A 22,947-nucleotide genomic window follows, 5' to 3' on the forward strand; every position below is an offset into this window, starting at 1 on the left:
CAGGCGCCTGTAATCCCAGCTACTCAGGGGGCTGAAGCAGGAGAATCACTTGAACCCGGGAGGCAGAAGTTGCAAGTGAGCCTAGATTGCGCCACTGCACTCAAACCTGGGCAACAAGAGCGAAACTCCATCTCAAAAGAAAAAAAAAAAGTTTTGTTTTCAAATAAGTTCATAGCCATTTGACAGGGTAATGCAGTGTTTTCCTTCTAATATGTATGGGTTTTTTTGGGTTTTTTTTTGTTTGTTTGTTTGTTTGAGACAGAGTGTTGCTCTTATCGCCCTGGCTGGAGTGCAGTGGCGTGATCTCTGCTCACTGCAGCCTCCACCTCCCTGGTTCAAGCAACTCTCCTGCTTCAGCCTCCTTGAGTAGCTGGGATTACAAGCGCCCACCACCATACCCAGCTAATTTTTGTATTTTAGCACAGATGGGGTTTCACCAATTTGAGGCCAGGCTGGTCTCAAATTCCTGACCTCAGGTGATCCACCCGCCTCAGCCTCCCAAAGTGCTAGGATTACAGGTGTGAGTCACCGCGCCCGGCCTGTTTGTTTTCTTGTGAGATGGAGTCTCGCTCTGTTGCCCAGGCTGGAATGCAGTGACATGATCTCAGCTCACTGCAACCTCTGCCTCCCAGGTTCAAGTGATTCTCCTGCCTCAGCCACCCGAATAGCTGGGACTACAGGCATGCGCCATCATGCCCGGCTAATTTTGATATATTTAGTAGAGACGGAGTTTCATCATGTTGGCTAGGCTGGTTTTGAACTCCTGACTTCAGGTGATCTGCCCAATTTAGCCTCCCAAAGTGCTGGGATTACTGGTGTGAATGACCGCACCCCACCTAATAAAGTAGTTTTGATGAGTAGGCAGCACTACTATTAAGTCCCCACCTAATCATAAGTCGTGACTTTAGTAAAACTGGATTGTGTGGATTGAATTTGAATCCCATGTGCAGCACTGGACTTCTCATTAATAGGCTTCACCTGAGTGGCCACTCATGGGAATTACTCTCTAGATAATTTTGGCTCTTATTTTGTTCTGTTACCTCCTATGCAATGAAAGTTGGAGATGAGATAATCCTAGCGTCAGTGTTGTTTTTGAACATAAAGGTGTTTGCATCATCTGTGTTTCTGTCATTAGGTCCACGCCATCCCTCTGCGCTCCTCCTGGGTCATGACCTGTGCATACGCCCCTTCTGGGAACTATGTGGCCTGCGGTGGCCTGGATAACATTTGCTCCATTTACAATCTGAAAACTCGTGAGGGGAACGTGCGCGTGAGTCGTGAGCTGGCAGGACACACAGGTACCCATCCTTGTTCATAACCTTCAAGTGACACAAGCTGTTTAGCTGGAGTACATTATATGCTTTGGATATTCACCTTTTATCAGTCATTTATTAATTATTATTATTATTTTTTTTCTTTGAGGTGGAGTCTTGCTCTTTCGCCCAGGCTAGAGTGTATTGGCATGATCTTGGCTCAGTGCAAGCTCTGCCTCCCGGGTTAACGCCATTCTCCTGCCTCAGCCTCCTGAGTAGCTGGGACTACAGGCACCTGCCACCACGCCCGTCTAATTTCTTTTTGCATTTTTAGTAGAGATGGGGTTTCACCGTGTTAGCCAGGCTGGTTTTGAACTCCTGACCTCATGATCCGCCTGCCTTAGCCTTCCAAAGTGCTGGAATTATAGGCGTCAGCCACTGCGCCCGGCGTTATCAATCATTATTAATGAGACTGGTTCAAATAAAAGTCACAGTAATGGCCAGAAGTCTTCTGAAAATGAAACTAAAAACAGGCCTGACGTGCCTTTACCAGTAAGGAACCTGTGGATTTGCGCTGGACATGGTGGCTCATGCCTGTAATTACAACATTCTGGGAGTCCAAGGTAGGAGAATAGCTTGGAGCCAGGAGTTCGAGACCAGCTGGGACAACAAAACTTAGACCCCTTCTCTACAAAAAAGGAAAAACTTAGCCACGCACAGTGGCGCACACCTGTGGTCCCAGCTCCTCGGGAGGATGGCTCAAGCCTGGGTGGTTGAGGCTGCAGGGAGCTATGATTGCACTACTGCACTCCAGGCTGGGTGAAAGTGAGACCCTGTCTCTGCAAATGAGGCAGAATAGAGCCCTGTGGCTGTAAGTGCTAGGTAGTCTATTTCACCAAGATTTTGTTTACTTGTGACACTAATTCATCATGAAAGGCATACGTTTGCTGAAAGAGGATGTCCTATTCTAATATATTTTACCTCTCTGGCTGTATTATCTGTTCTCAGAAATGTTATGGCCCCAGTACTTTTTGGTAACACTCCGCCCACTTCACATGCAGCCAAAGAAATCAGTTCATGGAGTCACTAGTACTGCTTTTGACGCCTATTAAGCAGTCTGATAAATAAGTTAATTTTGGCCAGATTACAAGTATAACCTTGTCCTTTGAAAGATATGCTGCTATTGTTGATTTCTGTTCTTGGTTCTTTCCTGCCTTCTGCTTACTTTGGAGTTGCCTTCTTCTTAATTTTCCAGCTGCCTAAAGTAGATTTGTAGGCCACTGGTTTGCTTCCTTTTCAGATACAATCACTTAAATTTTTAAATTTCCCTCTAAGCATGGCTTTAGCTGCATCACACACATATTTTTAATATTGTCTTTTTTTTTTTTTTAAGATGGAGTCCTCCTCTGTCACCCAGGCTGGAGTGCAGTGGTGTGATCTCAGCTCACTGAAACCTCCACCCCCTGGGTTCAAGCGATTCTCCTGCCTCAGCCTCCCGAGTAGATTACAGATGTGCACCACAACGCCTGGCCAATTTTTGTATTTTTAGTAGAGACAGGATTTTGCCATGTTGGTCAGGCTGGTCTCGAACTCCTGACCTCAAGTGATCCACCCGCCTTGGCCTCCCAAAGTGCTGAGATTGCAGGCTTGAGCCACCACTGCCAGCCTATATTGTCTTTTAATTATCATTCGATGTGAAATTTTTTAATATCCTTGTGAGTGCTTATTTGACTTATGGGTTATTTAGATGTATAATTTTTATATATCTGAAGTTTTCTTAGTAAACATTGATTTCTAATTAGATGCCATTGTGCTTTAAGACACACACTGTATCATTTCAGTCCTTTGACATTTGAGGCTTATTTTTTTTTTTTTCTGGAGACGGAGTCTCGCTCTGTCGCCCAGGCTGGAGTGCGGTGGCCGGATCTCGGCTCACTGCAAGCTCCGTCTCCCGGGTTCACGCCATTCTCCTGCCTCAGCCTCCCGAGTAGCTGGGACTACAGGCGCCCGCCACCTCGCCCGGCTAGTTTTTTGTATTTTTTAGTAGAGACGGGGTTTCACTGTGTTAGCCAGGATGGTCTCGATCTCCTGACCTCGTGATCCGCCCGTCTCGGCCTCCCAAAGTGCTGGGATTACAGGCTTGAGCCACCGCGCCCGGCCAAGGCTTATTTTTAATGGAGCTGATGGTCTTGTCATGGTGTCTGCGCTGTGTGCACATGGGAATGATGTGTGTGTTTGTTGTATCTGGGCCTGATTTTCTTTTTTTTTCTTTTTTTTTTTTTTGAGACAGAGTCTCGCTCTGTCGCCCAGGCTGGAGTGCAGTGGCGCGATCTCGGCTCACTGCAAGCTCCACCTCCCGGGTTCACGCCATTCTCCTGCCTCAGCCTCCCGAGTAGCTGGGACTACAGGCGCCCACCACCGCATCCGGCTAATTTTTTGTATTTTTAGTAGAGACGGGGTTTCACCGTGTTAGCCAGGATGGTCTCAATCTCCTGACCTCGTGATCCGCCCGCCTCGGTCTCCCAAAGTGCTGGGATTACAGGCATGAGCCACTGCGCCCGGCCCTGGGCCTGATTTTCTACATACATGTTAATTAGAGCAAGATTTTTGGCATGTTCAAATCTTCTGTATCTTTCTATGAAATGTTCATGCAGGGCTGTTAAAATGATTATGGATTTTCTAATTCTCCTGTTAATTCTGTCAATATATGCTTCAGATACCTTGAACTCTTTTAGTAGATGCCTTTACGTTTGTCGTCTCTTTGTGACTAATTGACCCTGTGACCCTGCTATCATGATGAACTGTTCTTTCTCGCTCATAATGCTCTTTGTTGGGAACCGCTACTTTTTCTGATACTAATGTAGCCAGCCCTGCCTTCGTGAGGGTCCTTTCAGCTTAACTGTGTCTTTGAAAGTAGTCGGTTATAGACTTCACATAATTGTTGGGTCTTGGTTTTTTCTGCCTGCCTTTGGAATATGCTTTTGCACATTTGTATTTCCTATTGTAGCTCTGCTACTTTGTCTCCTTTTTGTCCCTTCATTTTTGTATTTTGGTTGTTCCTTTCCTACCTTCCTTTGAGTTATTTGATTACAGGCGTGAGCCACCACACCTGGCCTGGGTTACTTGATTTTTTAAAAAAATCTATTTTACTTTGTGGGCTTTGTAGGTAAACCATTTTGCCTGATGTCTTAGTGGTGTCTTTAGGGATTATAGTGTACATTCGCAGTGTCTCGCGGTCCTCTAGTTACCGTGGTACTAGTTGATAGGAAATGTAAGGAGCTCGCAGCCACATACAGGCCTCCTGTCTGCCCTTCCTCACTCTTGGTGTGGTTTTCATATGCATCACACCTGTGTGTGTTACTAGCCCCTTGATGCATTGTTGTATTCTTTACTTGAAACATTCTTAAGAAATTAGGGGTCTTATAATGTGAATAAATATGAAAAGTAGGCCGAGCGCGGTGTCTCAAGCCTGTAATCCCAGCACTTTGGGAGGCCGAGGAGATGGGCAGATCACGAGGTCAGGAGATCGAGACCATCCTGGCTAACACGGTGAAACCCCGTCTCTACTAAAAAATACAAAAAACTAGTCGGGCGAGGTGGCGGGTGCCTGTAGTCCCAGCTACTCAGGAGGCTGAGGCAGGAGAATGATGTGAGGCGGAGCTTGCAGTGAGCTGAGATCCGGCCACTGCACTCCAGCCTGGGCGACAGAGCGAGACTCCATCTCAAAAAAAAAAAAAAATATGAAAAGCATGAAGTAGGCCGGGCACGGTGGCTCACGCCTGTAATCCCAACAGTTTGCGAGGCCGAGGCAGGCAGATCACCTGAGGCCAGGAGTTTGAGATTCACCTGGCCAACATGGTAAAACCCTGTGTCTACTAAAAATACAAAAAGTAGCCGAGCATGGTGGCACGCACTTGTAGTCCCAGCTGCTCGGTAGGCTGAAGCAGGAGAATCGCTTGAACCTGGGAGGCGGAGGTTGCAGTGAGCTGAGATCACGCCACTGTACTCCAGCCTGGGTGACAGAGTGAGACTCCGTCTCAGAGAGAAAAGAATGAAATAAATCTACTCTGCCTTCCGGAGAGAGCTTCCGTGTCCAGTGCCCTTCCCGCTCTCCTGCAGAGGCGCCTTCTGCGGGCGTCCTGTCGGCCGAAAGCCCTACCCAGAACAAGTCATGGTTAGTGCAGGTCTCATGTCTGCTGCTGGCAAAAGCACTTAGTGTTCATTTCCCTAAGAGTTCTATTTTGCCTTTATTCTTGAAGGGTATTTTTGCTAGATATCTAGAATTATGGGTTGACTCTTTTTTTCATTTATTTTTCTTTTTTTAGCAATCTAAAGATTTGTTTTGGGTTTTAGCAGTTTGCATGTAGGTGCCTCGATGTGATTTTCTTTGCATTTATTGTGCTTTGGCATCTTGAATCTATAAGTTTGTCTTTCACCAAATTTGGGAAGTTTTAGACCATGTCTTCAAAGCATCCTCTGTCCTTAGTCCCTGCCCCTCTGTGCTGCAGTAACATATGCGTCTGTGCTGTCCCCGAGGCTCTGGGGGCTGCAGCTTGTTCTCACTTTCCCACTTCAGATGTGCTCCTTTTTGTTGTTGTTAGCGCCACTCACTTGCTTAAACCTTTTTATTTCCATTCAAGTTCATGTCCTTGTTACCTCTGATAAACTAAGGCTCTCCAGCAGATTCTTTATGTCAGATATTTCTTCTGCAGTTCTGGAATTTCTGTTGCTTTTATTTAGAAATGTTGCCTTTTCCTGCTGAGATTCCCTGTCCTTGTATAATAGCATGTTTTATTTTGCATCCACAAGGAGAGTTTAAGAGCTGCCTTTCGAGTTCTTGTCTGCTGATCTCAGCATCTCGTTTTCCTGACGTTGGTCCTTGTGGATCTCTCCTCTGGAGTCTGAGTGACATGTTGCTATTTTTTAGTGCATGTAGTAATTTCAAATTGTATTCTAGACATTGTAAATATTGTGTCATAGAGACTTTGTGTCCGGTTACGTTCTCCAGAACTAACTGATGTTTGGTTTCGTTTTATCAGGCAGTCTGTCTCTGTCTCGGGTGGCTGCAGCAGAAACCTCTGTTCAGCTTTTCTGTACTGGCTGGCTGCATGCCTGTGCACCTCAGGGGTCGAATGTCTGGTCAGCCGTGTGTGTAGTCTGGGACTCCCTTTCTGTGGCTTTCTTCTTTGTATTGTTATCCTTTTGCCTTCTGGCTGTGGTTGTCCAGTAATTTGTCTACTGGCTCTTGAAGACCTTGGCCACAGGTCTTGTGTGTGAGGCTGTAGCCCTGGGGTTATCACAGACAGTCCCCTCCTCAGGGAAAGCTCCTTAAGAACAAACCATGCCCTGCCTTTCTTTTCTCCCAGGGGAGACTCCTCCAGTTTCTACCTGCTCTTGTTTGCCTGCTTTCAGGTGTTTGGTTTTTGTATTTCATGCAGTGCTTATAGTTTTTTCTGTGAGAAGGTAATGCCTACGGATGGGAGCCGCTGGCCGTCACTGGCAGTCCAGCCAGGCAGCTCATACCGACCCTGTAAACCACACAACTCTTTCTGATGCAGCACCCTTTTTGGAAAGCTGTTCTCTGTGTTGAGCAGCCCCTTCCCATGACCGTCAGAGTCAGTGCCTCTGTTTACGTTGGTAGTCAAAGGTTGCTGGATTTAACACTGACTGTATTTGTCTGTTGAAACCAAAGAAAGAAAAGCCAAAAATACCCAAGAAAATTAAAAAACTGGTATTAGTAGGAATATTTTGGAGATTTTATTTCCTTCATAGTTCATGAAATTTTACTTCTAAGGAGTTGTGTTATTTAAAAAAAAAAACACACACACACGTTTGGCCTCTTAAGAGTGTTTGTGAGCCTGGGTGACATAGGGTGACCCCGTCTCTACAAAAAAATACAAAAATTAGCCAGGTGTGACTCAAGCCTGTGGTCCCAGCTACTCAAGAGGCTGAGGCGGGAGGTTCCTTTGTGCTTGGGAGGTCAAGACTGCAGTGAGCCGTGATCGGGCCACTGCATTCCAGCCTGGGAGACAGAGTGAGAGCCTGTCTCCAAAAAAAAAAAAAAAGGTATTTGTAACTTTCTTCAGTCATGATTCATATTTTACAGCTTCAAATCAGTAAAAGTTGAAGTTTGAGGCTGGGCATCGTGACTCATACCTATAACCCCAGCACTTTGGGAGGCCAAGGTGGGTAGATCACCTGAGGTCAGGTGTTTGAGACCAACCTGGCCAACAAGGTGAAACCCTGTCTCTACTAAAAATACAAAAATTAGCTGGATGTGGTGGCATGCACTTGCAGTCCCAGCTACTTGGGAGCCTGAGGCAGAAGAATCACTTGAACCAAGGAGGTGAGGTTGCAGTGAGCTGAGATCGCACCACTGCACTCCAGCCTGGGCAACAAGAGTAAAACTCCGTCTCAAAAAAAAAAAAAAAAAAGTTTATTTCCAGCCCTCTGACCTAGTCTCAGATTTTTATAAAAGCAGATCCCTAAGGGCCAATGCAGGGAGACTCAACGCTTGCTCTTAGAACTTTGTTCTTGGCAAACCTCTCGGGCAGTGGAGACACAGCTGCCCTTGCCTGGATCATTCTGATCAAGATGGCTACAGATACATGAGCCTTGATCAGAAGTCCAGCCCAAGGCCTTCGTGGTAACAGCGTGCACAGGTGTCAGTGATAGAGCCCACTGTGGTAGCCAAAACTTGGGATTTTTAGACACAGTATCTTCATATAGCGAGAAGCAGAACATTTTCTATATTCATGAAAATAGTGGATTTTTTTCTGACAGGCCTCACAAGCTTGGACACAGAAGGGGATATATGTTGTCTCCCTGTAAACCCTGCTTCAGGAGCCACAACAGGGCAGCTGGTGACTAGGGTGCCTGCTTGAGGCTCACTGTCATCAGCCCCGGCATCTCGGCTGCACTGGTTGGCCTCATAGCCTGACACCATCATGGAGGCACTTGTGGTGCCTGGACACTCCTCTCTGCACCCCTCTGAGCCTCACTTTCACATCTTCAAGTTACTTCCTCATCTCTTTGATTTTCCTTCTTACTGAACTCCTTGAAGAAAAGACCTCTGCTCTCCATCTCCTGTGCACGCCTCGGCGCAGGGCTGGGCACCTGTCTCTCCAGGTCTAGACTGAGCCTGTCCCTCACCAACACGGTCTTGTTTTTGCTCCTTGGAGCCGATCCTGGGGCGGCACAGGTGCTCCTGAAACCACCTGTCTGAGGAGGACTAGTGAGGGACTGGGTGTGGTCATGGCTGACTTCTTGGCATTTGCCCGCCTGCCTTTCAGTGTGTCCTGTGCTCCTCCCCTAGGTGGGGTCTCCTCCTTGCCCCTGCTCCCAACAGGGGATGTTCTCCAGGGTGCAGGCAGGAGAACTAAACCTTTCAAAGTGTGTTCATTGTAGAAATTTTGGAAAGGGGGCCGGGTGCAGTGGCTCATACCTATAATCCCAGCACTTTGGGAGGCTGAGGCAGGTGGATCACCTGAGGTTAGGAGTGCAACACCAGCCTGCCACCATGGCAAAACCCCATCTCTCTAAAAATACAAAAATTAGCCGGATGTGGTGGCAGGTGCCTGTAATCCCAGCTACTTGGGAGGCTGAGGCAGCAAAAGTGCTGAACCGGGGAGGCGGAGGTTGCAGTGAGCAGAGATCGCACCACCACTGCACTCCAGCCTGGGCGACAGAGCGAGACTCCGTCTCAAAAAAAAAAAGGAATTTTGGAAAGGAACTTTGAATCATCTTCTTTTATGTCGGGGGACCTATAATTCCATCCAGAATTACAGTATTATGCAGTAGTTATACAGTAGTTATGCAGTAGTGTTACACAGTATTATACAACTGTAGTATTACACTGTCGTTCTGTGACTCAGTAGCTGTAGAGAGTTTCATGGTGTGGTGCACTAATTTGTTCCTATTGTCGGACATTTAGGCAGTTCCCAGTTTCCCACAATTTATTATAAACATTGCTGCAGTAAACACCATCCTTGTAGATGGATGGTTTCTCAAGCCCATCGTCCTCTTCTTGGGTAAGTTTCCTCACAGGGCTGCGTCTGGCCACGCTTGTGTGTCCTTCTTGGCTTTGCTGTCTTTGGGTCGGCAGCCATGCTGGGTAGAGCAGTGTGTGCACCCATGCTGTGCTCTTCCGGGAGCCTGGTGATGTGCTCCTTTCTAGACTCTAGACTCACTCTATCCTTGAGGCACCTCTGCTGACACCACACGCCCAGGAGCCCATCTTTCTCCTACGCTTCCACCGTCTGCCCTGCCTGTCTTCAAGCTACCCCCTCTCTCCTGGACTTTCACGGCCTTGTCTCTACAGCCAGTGGTCCCTATGAGACACAGGACAGCCCTTCACACCCACTTGCCTATATGACCAGACCACTGTGAGGTCCCCCGGCCGCATTTCAGCCTCTCCTTGAGGCACCTGGTGCCACCTTTGTGCCCTTGCACCTCCGCACTGGGTGCACACTTTTGTTCAGGGTCTGTTTTCTCTGCCTCTCTGCAGGCTTCCAGAGGGTGGCAGCACAGGCCCCCGCACCAGGGGAGGAGGGGCGTGTTTTCACCTGAAGTGTCCCCCCACACATACCTAGGGAATTTGTTCAAATTCAGTAATAACAGAAATAGTAACTGCCTCCATTTACTGAGAACTTCTTATGTGCGCAGACAGCTCTGCTCCTCCCATCAGCTCCCCAGTTACATGGGGAGGCTGGGACTCTGAAAGAACTTACAGAAACTTTCACTGCTACTTAGCTGCCATGCTGACAGTGGAGCCCAGGTATTTCTGATTTCAGAGCCTGCAGTCTTCACCACTCATGGCCTCTTGGCCAGAAAGCCCTGCGAGACTTTCCTGGAAGAAGGGGTTAGGCCTGGTCTGTGCACAGACTGGGCCTCATGGAGTGTGCTTGGCACCCTGGGCACTGCACACCAGTCCTGCTCTCCAGGCCACATTGGACACACCCCCCAAGCATCATGTCTTGCGTAGCCCCTCAACCTGAACATGCACAGACACTAAGAGTGGCCACTGGTTGGGCAGAACCATCTAACATAATGCGTATCTTACAATAAAAAGTTGAACATCTCATGTAAATTATTGGACACCCCTGAAAATGGAAACATAGTTGTATGGGTATGTGGAGCATGGTTTTCCTACTAAATGCGTGTGTCTTTCAAACCATCATAAAGTCACAAAATTGTAAGTCGGGGCCACGTGTGGCTTATACATTTGGTCATTTCCCTTGTCCTTCATAGTTCCTGTCAGCTGATGCTCGTCCATATCATTTTATCAGCGCATGAGAGCTGTGGTTTTAGGGTTCAGTCTCTGGTTCTTGGAGTGAGAAGCTGATGTCTTCTGTGTAGCTTCACTACAGCCTGCACGGGGTGGGACCAAGACGTCATCTCTGAGATCTACGAGGTCATGATTTTATTTATTTTATTTTATTTGTTTATTTTCTTGGAGGCAGAGTCTTGCTCTGTTGCCCAGGCTGGAGTGCACTGGCGTGAACTCTGCTCACTGCAACCTCTGCCGCCTGGGTTCAAGTGATTCTCCTGCCTCAGTCTCTCAAATAGCTGGGATTACACATCCAGCGCCCACCACCACACCTGGCTAATTTTTATGTTTTTAGTACAGATGGGGTTTCACCGTGTTGGCCAGGCTGGTCTCAAACTCCTGACCTCAGGTGATCTGCCCGCCTCAGCCTCCCAGAGTGCTGGGATTGCAGTCGTGAGCCCCCGCGCCCGGCCAAGGTCATGATTCTTTCATGCAGTAAATTTGGGAGGGCCTCCGCCTAGTCCCCTGTGTGAGATGCAGGCTGTGCTGAGGTCTCCATGACTCTTCTTTCCTGCCCTTCTGTGCTCACAAACAGACTAAGTGCTGCCAGGCTCAGTGGCATGGTCTGGAAGGGCACCTGACGGGATAGGGGTGCTTCCCTGAAGCGAGGGTGAGCATGAACCAGGAAGCCAGTGGAGGGGGTTCGGGTGGAGACCCGGGAGCACGACGGCGAGCTGCAGGGCACTACACGGGACACCAGGTATGCAGGGCTGTCCTCCTCTGAGCTGGGTTCACCTTTATGGTCCCTAGTGTCCCTGTGGTGTGGCCTCCAGGAAGTATTTGACCACACGTGCTTTTGTAGGCACGTAGTTGGTGTTTTGAGCTCTGTCATCTATGCATATTTTTTTTTCTGTCAGAGCCAGTTTAATAATGTTTGTTGGCCAGGCGTGGTGGCTCACGCCTGTAATCCCAGCACTTTTGGAGGCCAAGGCAGGTGGATCACGAGGTCAAGAGATCAAGACCATCGTAGCCAACATGGTGAAACCCCGTCTCTACTAAAAATACAAAAATTAGCTGTGTGTGGTGGCATGCGCCTGTAGTCCCAGCTACTTGGGAGGCTGAGGCAGGAGAATCGCTTGACCTGGGAGGCGGAGGTTGCGGTGAGCCGAGATCACGCCACTGCACTCCAGCCTGGCAACGGCACAAGACTCCGTCTCAAAAAAAATAGTGACAATAATGTTTGTTAAATAAATGCTTTGTTTTCTCTGTAATCTTACACTTTCTACATTAAAACCCTCAGTGGGTTTATTCTTTTTTTTTTTTTTTTTGGTTTATTCTTTTTGTGCATTTTATTTTTGTTGTTTGCTGATTCATGCAGTGTCATATGACTCCCTGGGGTGTAGTTGGGGGCAAAGCATTTCAGTAAACACCCAGATCTAAACAGGTCTCTTGAAAATCACCAGTGCCACTGGAACCCCTGAATCTTCAGATTAGGGCCAGACCATCAGCAACCCTGGGCACACACTAACTGGTTTGTTGACCCTGTGCTTTTAGTTCCACAGTAAATACCAGAACTATGATCAATGTACAATAGAAATAATGGTCAACAGAAGTCATTAACAATTTGAACTGTGGGGTTCAAATGATTCTCCTGCCTCATCCTCGCAAGTAGCTGGGATTACAGGTGCCCACCATCATGCCTGATTAATTTTTGTATTTTTAGTAGAGACCAGTCATCATGTGTGGATACTGCAGACTGATTTTTTGTTGTTGCCTTTCCTTATTTTGAAAGTTGTTTAGGACGGGGCATCTTGATGTGTCCCCACCATGTCCGCTGTGTCTAGCCTCTGACGCTTCCTTCCCAGTGGGAGTGGGTGGGAATACTCAGAGACACAGAATTGTGCCCACGCTGATGTGGGTGTCACAGCCACTGTCCACAAGAAAACAAACCCACCCACACATATTCACGAGTACCCCCGTGTCTGCAGTGTTGCTGCCATGCCGCTTTCCTGTTGCCCTCGTTATCCCTTCCATGACCCACTTACCCTTGCCACCCTGACCCTGTGGCCTCACCGCCTCCTGCCCTGTCTGGGCCCTCTGTTTGGATCCTTCTTCCCTGAGTCTACTTTCAGGATGTCCTCCCTCCTCTCCTGGCTCCCATCTTGTGAGGCCCCTACCTTGCCCTCTCCTTCCCTTAGCACTCCCTTTCCGATGTGCTATTTCAGTGATTCTCATTCTCTGTCCCCGCTGGAGTGTGGGCTGTAGGAGAGCAGGAGGTGTCTGTTTTGTTAAGGCTGTGTTCCAGGTGTCTGGATGGTTGCCCTCCTGGGCACTGGAGTCAGCTTCCCCTGAATGAGTAAACAGACGAGGGATCCCCAGCCTTTGATGTGTCAAACAGTAAAGCAGATGAAACATGTGTGTTTCATGGGTGTGGTTTCTGCTCCTGCCCCCGTCACGGAGCTGTGGGTCTCTGTGGGATGTGCTGTCCTGCCCGGCTAGGCTCTCGCCCCTACCGGCTGTGCGTGTGGACCTGCTGTGTGCACAGATGGGAACAAAAGACCAGCACAGTGCTGGTCTTACCTTAGACATAGAGCTTCTACCCAGCCAGTGTGTTTCTCTATGTATGAGACTGGATGCAAGGCCTGCTGGATTCAGCTCATCACTTAGGCCTGTTCTTTGCCAGGTTACCTGTCCTGCTGCCGATTCCTGGATGACAATCAGATCGTCACCAGCTCTGGAGACACCACATGGTAAGTACCTGACCCGGGGCAGGCAGTGCGTTGAGAACCCCACACCCCTGGCACATTCCTCTGTGAACATGGAGGAAATAAGGTTCTTGACATAATATTAGGCCATCTTTAATTTAAGTGGCCTTAAGATTTTAAACACATAGTAGCAATGTGTGAATTCATTATACTTTTTTTTTTTTTTGAGACGGAGTTCTGCTCTTGTTACCCAGGCTGGAGTACAATGGTGCAATCTTGGCTCTGTGACCTCCACCTGCCAGGTTCAAATGATTCTCCTGCCTCATCCTCCCAAGTAGCTGGGATTACAGGTGCCTGCCACCATGCCTGACTAATTTTTGTATTTTTAGTAGACCAGGTTTTACCACGTTGGCCAGGCTGGTCCTGACTCCTGACCTCAGGTGACCTGCCCACCTCGGCCTCCCATTACAGGCGTGAGCCACCATGCCCAGCCTCATTATACTCTCATTATACTTTTAATAAATTTACAAAGTTTAATTTTCAGCAGCTAAGAACTAAAATACAAACTTTTTTTTGTTTGTTTGTTTGAGACAGAATCTTGCTCTGTCTCCAGGCTGGAGTGCAGTGGCGTGATCTCGGCTCATTGCAACCTCTGCCTCCCGGGTTCACGCTATTCTCCTGCCTCAGCCTTCCGAGTAGCTGGGACTATAGGCGCCCGCCACCACGTCCGGTTAATTTTTGTATTTTCAGTAGAGACAGGATTTCACCATGTTGGCCAGGATGGTCTTGATCTCTTGACCTCGTGATCTGCCCACCTCAGCCTCCCAAAGTGCTGGGATTACAGGAGTGAGCCACCACACCTGGCCAATAAAGATATTTTAACTACAATCAGGCTGAAAGTACTGCTCTTCTGTTTTTTTTCCCATCTGTATGTCTGTACCTCCTTAGGTGATGCTAGGTGGGAGCAGGGTGGGTTTTGATTGTCCCTTTCTGATAGCACCGTGTCACTGTGAACAATGAGCACATACTAAAACTAACAGACGTCACAATTCAAGCGATTCCATCAGACTTCATTTTTAGTGTTTTCACCTTACAGGTGAACAGAAACCCACTTAAAACACTAGAAGTTTTTCATTTGTGGCATCAAAGTACTAAATTAAATATCCAGCTAGTTATTTTATGAGTCATTTTAGACTTCAGCTGGCCATGTGGGTTTTTCTGGTCTTCTGAGGCATGATTTGGTGGCAGGAGCTGTGTCCAGGCCAGGGCACAGACCTCTAGTCACGCAGTTGGTAGGGTTCACCGAGACATGGGTCCTTAACCAACTTATTAGCAAAGCATCTGTGGTATTATAAGGTGTCTCGTTGTATAAATTTCATAGATTTACAAAAGATTTGTCACCTAGATTGTCAATCTTGAGAAGACTTTATTTATTAGAAGATATTTTTAAAGCGCTTCTGTTCATTAATCATTTTTTTCAGACTCTCTTACGTATCTTGCTTCCCTTCTGCAGTCAGTCCCTCAGGCCCTAGAGAGGAGACTCCCTGTGGGGTGTCTGTTGAGATCGGCTGGTTGGATTTGCATTGCCAGGCCCAGCCAGACTTTCCTCTGAGGCTGACAGGAACGGACAGTGCTCTCTGGTGTTGCCTTCCGTGCGTCAAGGCACAGGAGAATAGCACATTTTTAGGCGTGTGGCCTTCAGAGCTGTCCTTACACCTAAGCCAGGCTTCTGCTCTGTGCAGGGCTCTGTCAGCGTCTCACCTTTTGACAGTTCGTTAAGCAGAAACACAATAGAATACCAGGTATGGCCGGGCGCGGTGGCTCACCTCTGTAATCCCAGCACTTTGGGAGGCTGAGGTGGTTGGATCACCTGAGGTCGGGAATTCGAGACCAACCTGACCAACATGGAGAAACCCCGCCTCTACTAAAAATATTAAAAAAAAATTAGCCAGGCATGGGTGGCACATGCCTGTAATCCCAGCTACTTGGGAGGCTGAGGCAGGAGAATCGCTTGAACCCGGGAAGCGGAGGTTGCAGTGAGCCAAGATCGCGCCATTGCACTCCAGCCTGGGCAACAAGAGTGAAACTCACTGTCAAAAAAAAAAAAAAGAATACCAGGTGTGATCACTGAGAACTCAGCTGCTCTCCTGTTTGTGATTCCAGGAAAGGGCAGGGGGACCTCAGAATTGCTGCGAGCCATTTGTTTACCTGCCATTGGCCTTCTCCTGCCTGCCTTTTCTAAGATCCTGTGGAGGGGAGGCCAGGGGAGGGCACAGAGGGAGCAGCCACAGGTAGAGTCGCATCCCCCTCCGCTATCCAGGGCCTCCCCATGGCTTCCTGCCACCCCCTCCATGCCCATCCATGACTGAAGAGTGGGACACAGCCTCAGTGTTGCTGCTTGAAAAGTGCCCCTAGCTCCCTCTTTGCTGGCGTTTGAGTTGAGGTAGTGATCCCGTCATTCTGAAACCCAGGCCGTGTGCTCATCTCTGTATAATTTTGCTTACTTTGCTTTGTTTCCCTTCCAAAGTTGTATTACATTTAAATTTGTCTTTAAACAATTTACGTTTTTAAAGTAACAGTGCAGAGGCTCACTGTGGCCCTGGGTGGTTTGAAGGACAGACTGTCATATGACTAGCCACCCGAGAAGTTGAGGCTGATGTCCCCTTGTCATTCGCTCCTGCTCCAGTGCCCTGTGGGACATCGAGACCGGCCAGCAGACGACCACGTTTACCGGACACACTGGAGATGTCATGAGCCTTTCTCTTGCTCCTGATACCAGACTGTTTGTCTCTGGTGCTTGTGATGCTTCAGCCAAACTCTGGGATGTGCGAGAAGGCATGTGCCGGCAGACCTTCACCGGCCACGAGTCTGACATCAATGCCATTTGCGTGAGTCTGGGTGAAGGTGTGGGGTCGGGGCCTCTGCTGTCTCTGCTAGCCGTTCAGATTGCTAAATTTTAAACTTTTCTGGATTAGATGTTCTCCTTTCTGATCCTTATACAACCTCGTCTGCAGATGGGGATACAGAAAACTCCCCGTGGGAAACGTCTCTATGTTGACCACTTGTCTTATAGATATTCACAGGGTGTCTGTTATGTGCCAGTCCCCGTTCCCACCTGTACAGCTGAGCAGCGGTTGGGATCCTGGAGGGGAGAGACAGTAAGGTAACTCAGGCCACCAGTTACCGGTTACAGAGCCTTACTGGTCAGGGGCACAGCTAACCAGGAAACCTGCTCTCCTCTTTAGCACGCAGATGGCTAGGCAGTGTTTCCAGCCCCTGGCCTTGTGAGGAGATGTGGAAGGATGTATCTGTTGGTTGGATAGAGCTCTGCTGCAGTCCTGACCACTGCCCTGCTCAGCCCACTTCGCTCCTTCCTCCATGAGATTAGCCCTGATGTCTGGCAGCTACAGCAGCATGCACACCTGTCAGTGATGACTCCTTTCTCACTATTCCTTTGAAATAAATTCTACTCTTTGGGGACAGTAATCACAGTGTCCAAGATCACAGTGTTTATGTGCTTCCCCAGTGCAAATCCCCTTCCATCCCAATCCCCTGTAGTTCCTGGGAAACCTCCCCTGCCTTTTTTTTTTTTTTTTTTTTTTTTTTTTTTGAGACAGAGTTTTGCTGTTGTTGCCCAGGCTGGAGTGCGATGGCACAGTCTCGGCTCACTGCAACCTCTACCACCTCCCGGTTTCAAGCGATTCTCCTGCCTCAGCCTCTCGAGTAGCTGGGATTACAGGTGCACGCCACCAGTCCTAGCCAATTTTATATTTTTAGTAGAGCGGGTTTTCTCCATGTTGGTCAGGCTGCTCTCAAACTCCCAACCTCAGGTGATCCACCCGCCTCAGCCTCCCAAAGTGCTGGGATTACAGGCGTGAGCCACTGTGCCCGGCCCATCCCTCTGTTCTTACCAGAGCACAGTCTTGCTGGTCTTTGCTGTGTTCTCTGCAGCCCTACCATTGAGCAGTCCATATGCCCAATATTTCTTTCTGAGTGTTAACGTGATGTCTTGATTTGCTTTCTCTTTCCAGTTCTTTCCAAATGGCAATGCATTTGCCACTGGCTCAGACGATGCCACCTGCAGGCTGTTTGACCTTCGTGCCGACCAGGAGCTCATGACTTACTCCCACGACAACATCATCTGTGGGATCACCTCTGTCTCCTTCTCCAAGAGTGGGCGCCTCCTCCTCGCTGGGTACGACGACTTTAACTGCAACGTCTGGGACGCGCTCAAAGCCGACCGGGCAGGTACGTGACCGGGGGGCTTTTCTGTGTCTCCTGGACATTTATGTGGCATCTTTAGGGCAGACACAGAGTTGTTGATAAGCTGCAGTGTTTAGTATCAGTGGGACTGTGGCATGGTATAGCAGGAGTGATAGTCGCAAACTGATGGCCCAGCTCTGGCCCTCCAGGCAAGTGGACTCCGAAGAGCACCAGCAGATCTTCCCACATGTGCGGGGGAGGGCTTTGGGGAGGGTCAGTGGGCAGGAGAGGGTCAGCTGTGCAGGCTCCAGGGCCCAGTCCCATGTTTTCCCCTCTGAACTCTGCATCAGGGGAGCAGAGCGCCATGCAGGGACACCTCTGGGTGCTGTTACAGTTAACATATCAAAGGCAAGCATGTTATTGCCAGGTGTATTAAAACACTAGATGTACAAAAGATGAGGCTTCCTTACTAAAAGTGGACATTTGGGCATTTCAATTTGAGAACTGTTGACACTTACAGACTCTTAGATTCATTCGTCTCAGTACCTGGGAGGACAGAAGAAGGGAGCATGGCTCCAGGTCTTGGCCCTTACCGGGGCTTCCTGCTTCCGGATGGGTGCCATTCTCATGTCCTGGTTAAACACCCTTGTTTTTCTCCCCAGCCTGGGGGGACCAAAGTGGAGCCATTTCCGGCCAAGTCCCACAGTCATAGTGCTGTTGAAAGGCGGTGGAAGCCAGCCCAGGCCTTGGCAGAGCACACACTGGCCCCTATGCTCAGCTGTGTGGTGTCTGCAGGAGGTGGGGGAGGGTGGCTGAAATGGGCCTTCAGATCCCCCTGGGAGGAAGTGGAGCTTCTGGCTGGTGATGATCCAATCGAAGGTTATTGAGTGTTGACAGAAGGCCCCCCTCACCATGTGACAGTGACAGTGCCAGTGGTCTCAGCCACCATCGCTACTCCTGTGTTCTGTGCCTTGTGCTGGGCTCTAGGGATCACAGACGAAGGAAAAACAGCTCATGCCTCTAAGCTTCTGTGTTACAGTTGCTTTGAGATTGGGGTGGTTTTGATTTTTTTTTTTTTTTTTTTTTGAGATGGAGTCTCGCTCTGTCGCCCAGGCTGGAGAGCACTGGCACGATCTCAACTCACTGCAACCTCTGCCTCCCGGGTTCAAATGATTCTCCTACCCCAGCCTCCCGAGTAGCTGGGACTATAGGCCCGCACCACCACGTCCTACTAATTTTTGTATTTTTAGTACAAACGGGGTTTCACCATATTGGCCAGGCTGGTCTCAAACTCCTTACCTCGTGATCTGCCCACCTTGGCCTTCCAAGGTGCTGGGATTGCAGGCCTGAGCCACCGAACGTGATGATGGTTTTGATTTTTTTGATTGTGGCCTTTGCTTATTTTTTGAGTTTTGTGAGTGCTGAGAAGTCAGTGCCGGGGGTTCTGGATTTATTGATTGTGTGTGTGTGCGTGCCTTTGAATTTTAATAAGGCTGGCCATATGCTGCAGTTTAATTCCCACGTGGACACAACTTTCCCTCCCTTCCTGGCCGTGGGAGACTCTGGGTCTTGTCCCACGAGGGGCTCACCATCCGCCCTCGTCACAACATGGCACACAGGTCACAGGTGAGATCGATACCTCTGTGATTCTGCTGTTGTTTGCTTCCAGGTGTCTTGGCTGGGCATGACAACCGCGTCAGCTGCCTGGGCGTGACTGATGATGGCATGGCTGTGGCGACAGGGTCCTGGGATAGCTTCCTCAAGATCTGGAACTAACGCCAGTAGGTAATGCAGCAGCCCAAATGTCCTTCTCTGAGGAGAACTGTGCGTGTTTCTCATAGAACGTGTGAAGTTGTCATTAACGGTTTCTAGATAAATGTTGATGTAGCACTGATTTGGAATTGTGTTGTGGGAAACGTTTACAGAAATCTGAAGTCACATGCCCTCAGCCGCAGACACTCATGCAGTGGTGGGTAGAGCAGTGACCTGACTATGCGTCTGCACTTAGATTCTCTGCCTCTTTTCACATTTCTTTAAACTCTGTTTAAAACAGCATGTGGATGCCATGGAGACTGGAAGACCATTCCAACTTGGACGCGTTACCATGAGAGCATATCCTATCCAACCGTACTAACGTGGACACCCTACACCTCCCCTCAGAACTTCAAAAGGGCAAGATCTTTTTTCCTTCACTTATTGCTGAAACCAAGAGCACAATTCCCAGTAAGAGAAGGATCTCTGTGCTGTAAAACTAAAACAAATTGTGCATTCCTTCCGGGGCCATCGTCTTTGTTTTCTTTTTTGTCTTGAATGAATTTTAAAAGGAAATATATAATAAAAATGTTAACCAGAAGGTAAACTTGAGTGTAATTGTGAGACAGACACACCTTTCCACTAGTTTATTTGAATTTTAGACCAGTGACCCTGTTTTGTGGCATTCACGCAAAACACGCTGAGGGCTTTGTTCATCTGGTCATCGTGTCCAAATTTCAGTCATGTTTGTAGCAAGATTTTGGAAGCATTCATATTTCCTTTTTAAAATATATTCCTTTGTGTTCAACAGTTAATCAAAACCAGAGAGTCTAGGGCAGCCTCTCTGGCGTTGTCAGTGATGTAAATTCAGTCCCTGATTTTTAATTTTCTGTCTAGTGTCACAGATCATTGTTGCACACAAACATGGCATAGAAAAGAACATGTTCAGAAGCCATGGGGCCAAGCACATGTGGGGACGGTCTCGAATGCGTGATCAGAGAATCCTTCACCTTTGCTGAAAAGTGAGCTCAGATCCAGCACCATGTTCCTCCTGACCCATCCTGTCTATCTTCTCAGTTGAGTTTTTAATCTCACTTTGGGTTTCCTTGTGAAGTTGGAGGGAAGTTTATAATAGCCTAACACTACCCCACCCCCAACTAGGAGGAACCTCTGTTTTCAAGAGAGATGCCTGTCCTGTGCTTGGATAGTCAGTCAATTATTTGTGTATGAAACAATGTACAAATCAATGTTTTGAAAATAATGATCTCAGACTTTCTAAGTTAAATTTTAAAAATTTTGATTGTTTGCCATATTGGGTGGGTTTACTCTTAGAATCGCATGCTGTAGAAATGCTCAAAAGTGCATATAGGACTCAGTCCTTAGGTGTTCTTTTTCTTTAAGAAATAACCTCTTACAGTTGTAACCATTGCGGCTCTGTCCACTTCTCGTTGCTGCTCTGTGGCACATATCGGAAGCAGTACAGCGCGCGGCTCTACACGCTTGGGTAGCGGGATAAGTCACTGTTTTCTTTATTTCTTTGAAAAAAAAAGTTCTGTTGCAAACGACTGCTGTTGGATTCTGAGGGTGGGGAGGGAGGGAGGGAGGGAGGGAGGGGGAGGGAAGAGCCTGCCCTCCCTTATGGATTCTTCAGGGCCTCCGCCTCTGAGGCGGCTCATTCCCATCACACAGATTGTCCTGGTGTTCATTTCAAGGCCAGTGTTCAGCAGCAGCGTTTGGAAAGCAGGTTCTGTGGGACCCCCCCCCCGCCCCGCCCCCCGCACTCCTTCATAGCAGCAGTAGTGGCTTCTCCATCCTGTTTTCTGCAACATTCTATACAAAACTGTGCTGTGACCTTGCGGTAGGCCTGGATCTGGCAAAGAGAATACAAATGAAACCCCTTCTTTCTCTTTCCGTCCAACAACTCTGTAGAGCTCTCTGCACCCTTACCCCTTTCCACCTTTTGTATTTAATTTTAAAGTCAGTGTACTGCAAGGAAGCTGGATGCAAGATAGATACTATATTAAACTGTACTGTTATTTAAGATGTAATAAAGCAGTTTGACATGAGGGACTTTGGTGTGGTGATTATTTACGGGTCCATTTTCAGTTTACGACACGCCCACCTCCCTAGGCTTACCCTGCTGCTGTAAGGTCTGACAGGTGTGGTCATGCCAGGCAGTGCCTTGGCCACCAGCACGTCACAGAATCCATGAGTGGCGCATTGGCTCCTCGGAGGGGTTCCTGGGAAGCTCCACCTCACAGGCCAGCGGAGCAGGGAGGTCCACCTGCCATCCCCCAGACCCCTCCCCGTGCATAGGCCTTGCCCACAGCACCGTGGGAGTCTTCACAGGCGGCTGCCTTGCCTTTTTCCTCTGCCGTTTCCCTCCCTCAGAATGTCTGAGGATGTGACTCCAGAGACTCGCTTTCCTTGGGACTGAACCGAGTGTTCCTCTTGGTCTGAATCAAAACTGCATCTCGTAAGAAAAAATAAGAACACTGACCACGGTAGAGTGGAAAACCACGGCTGCACGTGTCCCAAATAGCTGCTCCTAGGTTCTGGAACCATCCACTTCCCTGCTTTCCAAACTGGTGATTTTTAAAAATCTTAAATAGGCAATACAAAATTAGCTGGGCCTGGTGGCACACGCCTATAATCCCAGCTCCTTGGGAGGCTGAGCAGGAGAATCACTTGAACCCAGGAGGCAGAGGTTGCGGTGAGCTGAGATCACACCATTGCACGCCAGCCTGGGAAACAAAAGCAAAGTTACGTCTGGAAAAAAAAAAAATCTTAAATAGGCGTATGTGGTGGCTCTCGCCTGTAATTACAGCACTTTGGGAGGCTGAGGCGGGCAGATCGCTTGAGCTCAGCAGTTCAGGACCAGCCTGGGCAATGTGGCAAGACCTCATCACTATTTTATTTAAAAAAAAAAAAAAAAAAAGCTGGACGTGGTTGCTCATGCCTGTAATCCCAGCACTTTGGGAGATTGAGGTGGGCAGATCACGAGGTCGGGAGTTCGAGACCAGCCTGACCAAACAGTGAAACCCCCATCTACTGAAAATACAAAAAATTAGCCAGGCGTAGTGGCGTGCACCTGTAGTCCCAGCTACCTCGGGGGGCTGACGCAGGAAAATCGCTTGAACTTGGGAGGTGGAGGTTGCAGTGAGCCGAGATCACACCACTGTGCTCCAGCCTGGGTGACAGGGAGAATGCGTCTCAAAGGAAAAAAAAAAAAAGATAAAATCTTAAATAATTGGTAAGGTTATAAAAAGGTAACTTTGGGCCGGGCGCGGTGGCTCACGCCTGTAATCCCAGCACTTTGGGAGGCAGAGGCGGCAGGATCATGAGGTCAGGAGATCGAGACCATCCTGGCTAACACGGTGAAACCCCGTCTCTACTAAAAATACAAAAATTTAGCCAAGCGTGGTGGCGGGTGCCTGTAGTCCCAGTTACTCCAGAGGCTGAGGCAGGAGAATGGCGTGAACCCGGGAAGGCGGAGTTGGCAGTGAGCCGAGATCACGCCACTGCACTCCAGCCTGGGCGGGTAACAGAGCAAGACTCCATCTCAAAAAAAAAAAAAAAAAGTAACTTGGTAATTCCCGTGGCTCCAGCAACTGGAACTTTTTTTTTTTTTTTTGAGGTAGAGTCTCACTGTGTGGTCCAGGCTGGAGTGCAGTGGCGCAATCTCAGCTCATGGCAAGCTCCGCCTCCAGGGTTCACGTCATTCTCCTGCCTTAGCCTCCCAAGTAGCTGGGACTACTGGCTGAGC

The 22,947-nt window shown here is 48.6% G+C and overlaps 1 protein-coding gene across 3 annotated transcripts in view; it reads left to right on the forward strand.

Moving 5' to 3' along the window:
- Positions 1-21,247, forward strand: part of GNB1 (G protein subunit beta 1) — a 49,502-nt gene extending 28,255 nt beyond the window's left edge. For 2 of the 3 annotated variants that reach the window (XM_065535036.1, XM_065535030.1), the window contains exons 6-11: positions 1,136-1,298; positions 13,205-13,271; positions 15,913-16,114; positions 17,258-17,474; positions 19,099-19,214; positions 19,483-21,247. In XM_065535036.1, coding sequence (XP_065391108.1) covers positions 1,136-1,298; positions 13,205-13,271; positions 15,913-16,114; positions 17,258-17,474; positions 19,099-19,205 — 756 coding nt within the window. In that variant the 3' untranslated portion in view covers positions 19,206-19,214; positions 19,483-21,247. The remainder of the gene's footprint in view (positions 1-1,135; positions 1,299-13,204; positions 13,272-15,912; positions 16,115-17,257; positions 17,475-19,098; positions 19,215-19,482) is intronic. The other variant, XM_045388362.3, reaches the window with a different exon arrangement.
- Positions 21,248-22,947: the final 1,700 nt, after the last annotated feature.

This window comes from Macaca fascicularis, chromosome 1 (genome assembly GCF_037993035.2).
Source record: "Macaca fascicularis isolate 582-1 chromosome 1, T2T-MFA8v1.1".
Lineage (NCBI taxonomy): Eukaryota > Metazoa > Chordata > Mammalia > Primates > Cercopithecidae > Macaca > Macaca fascicularis.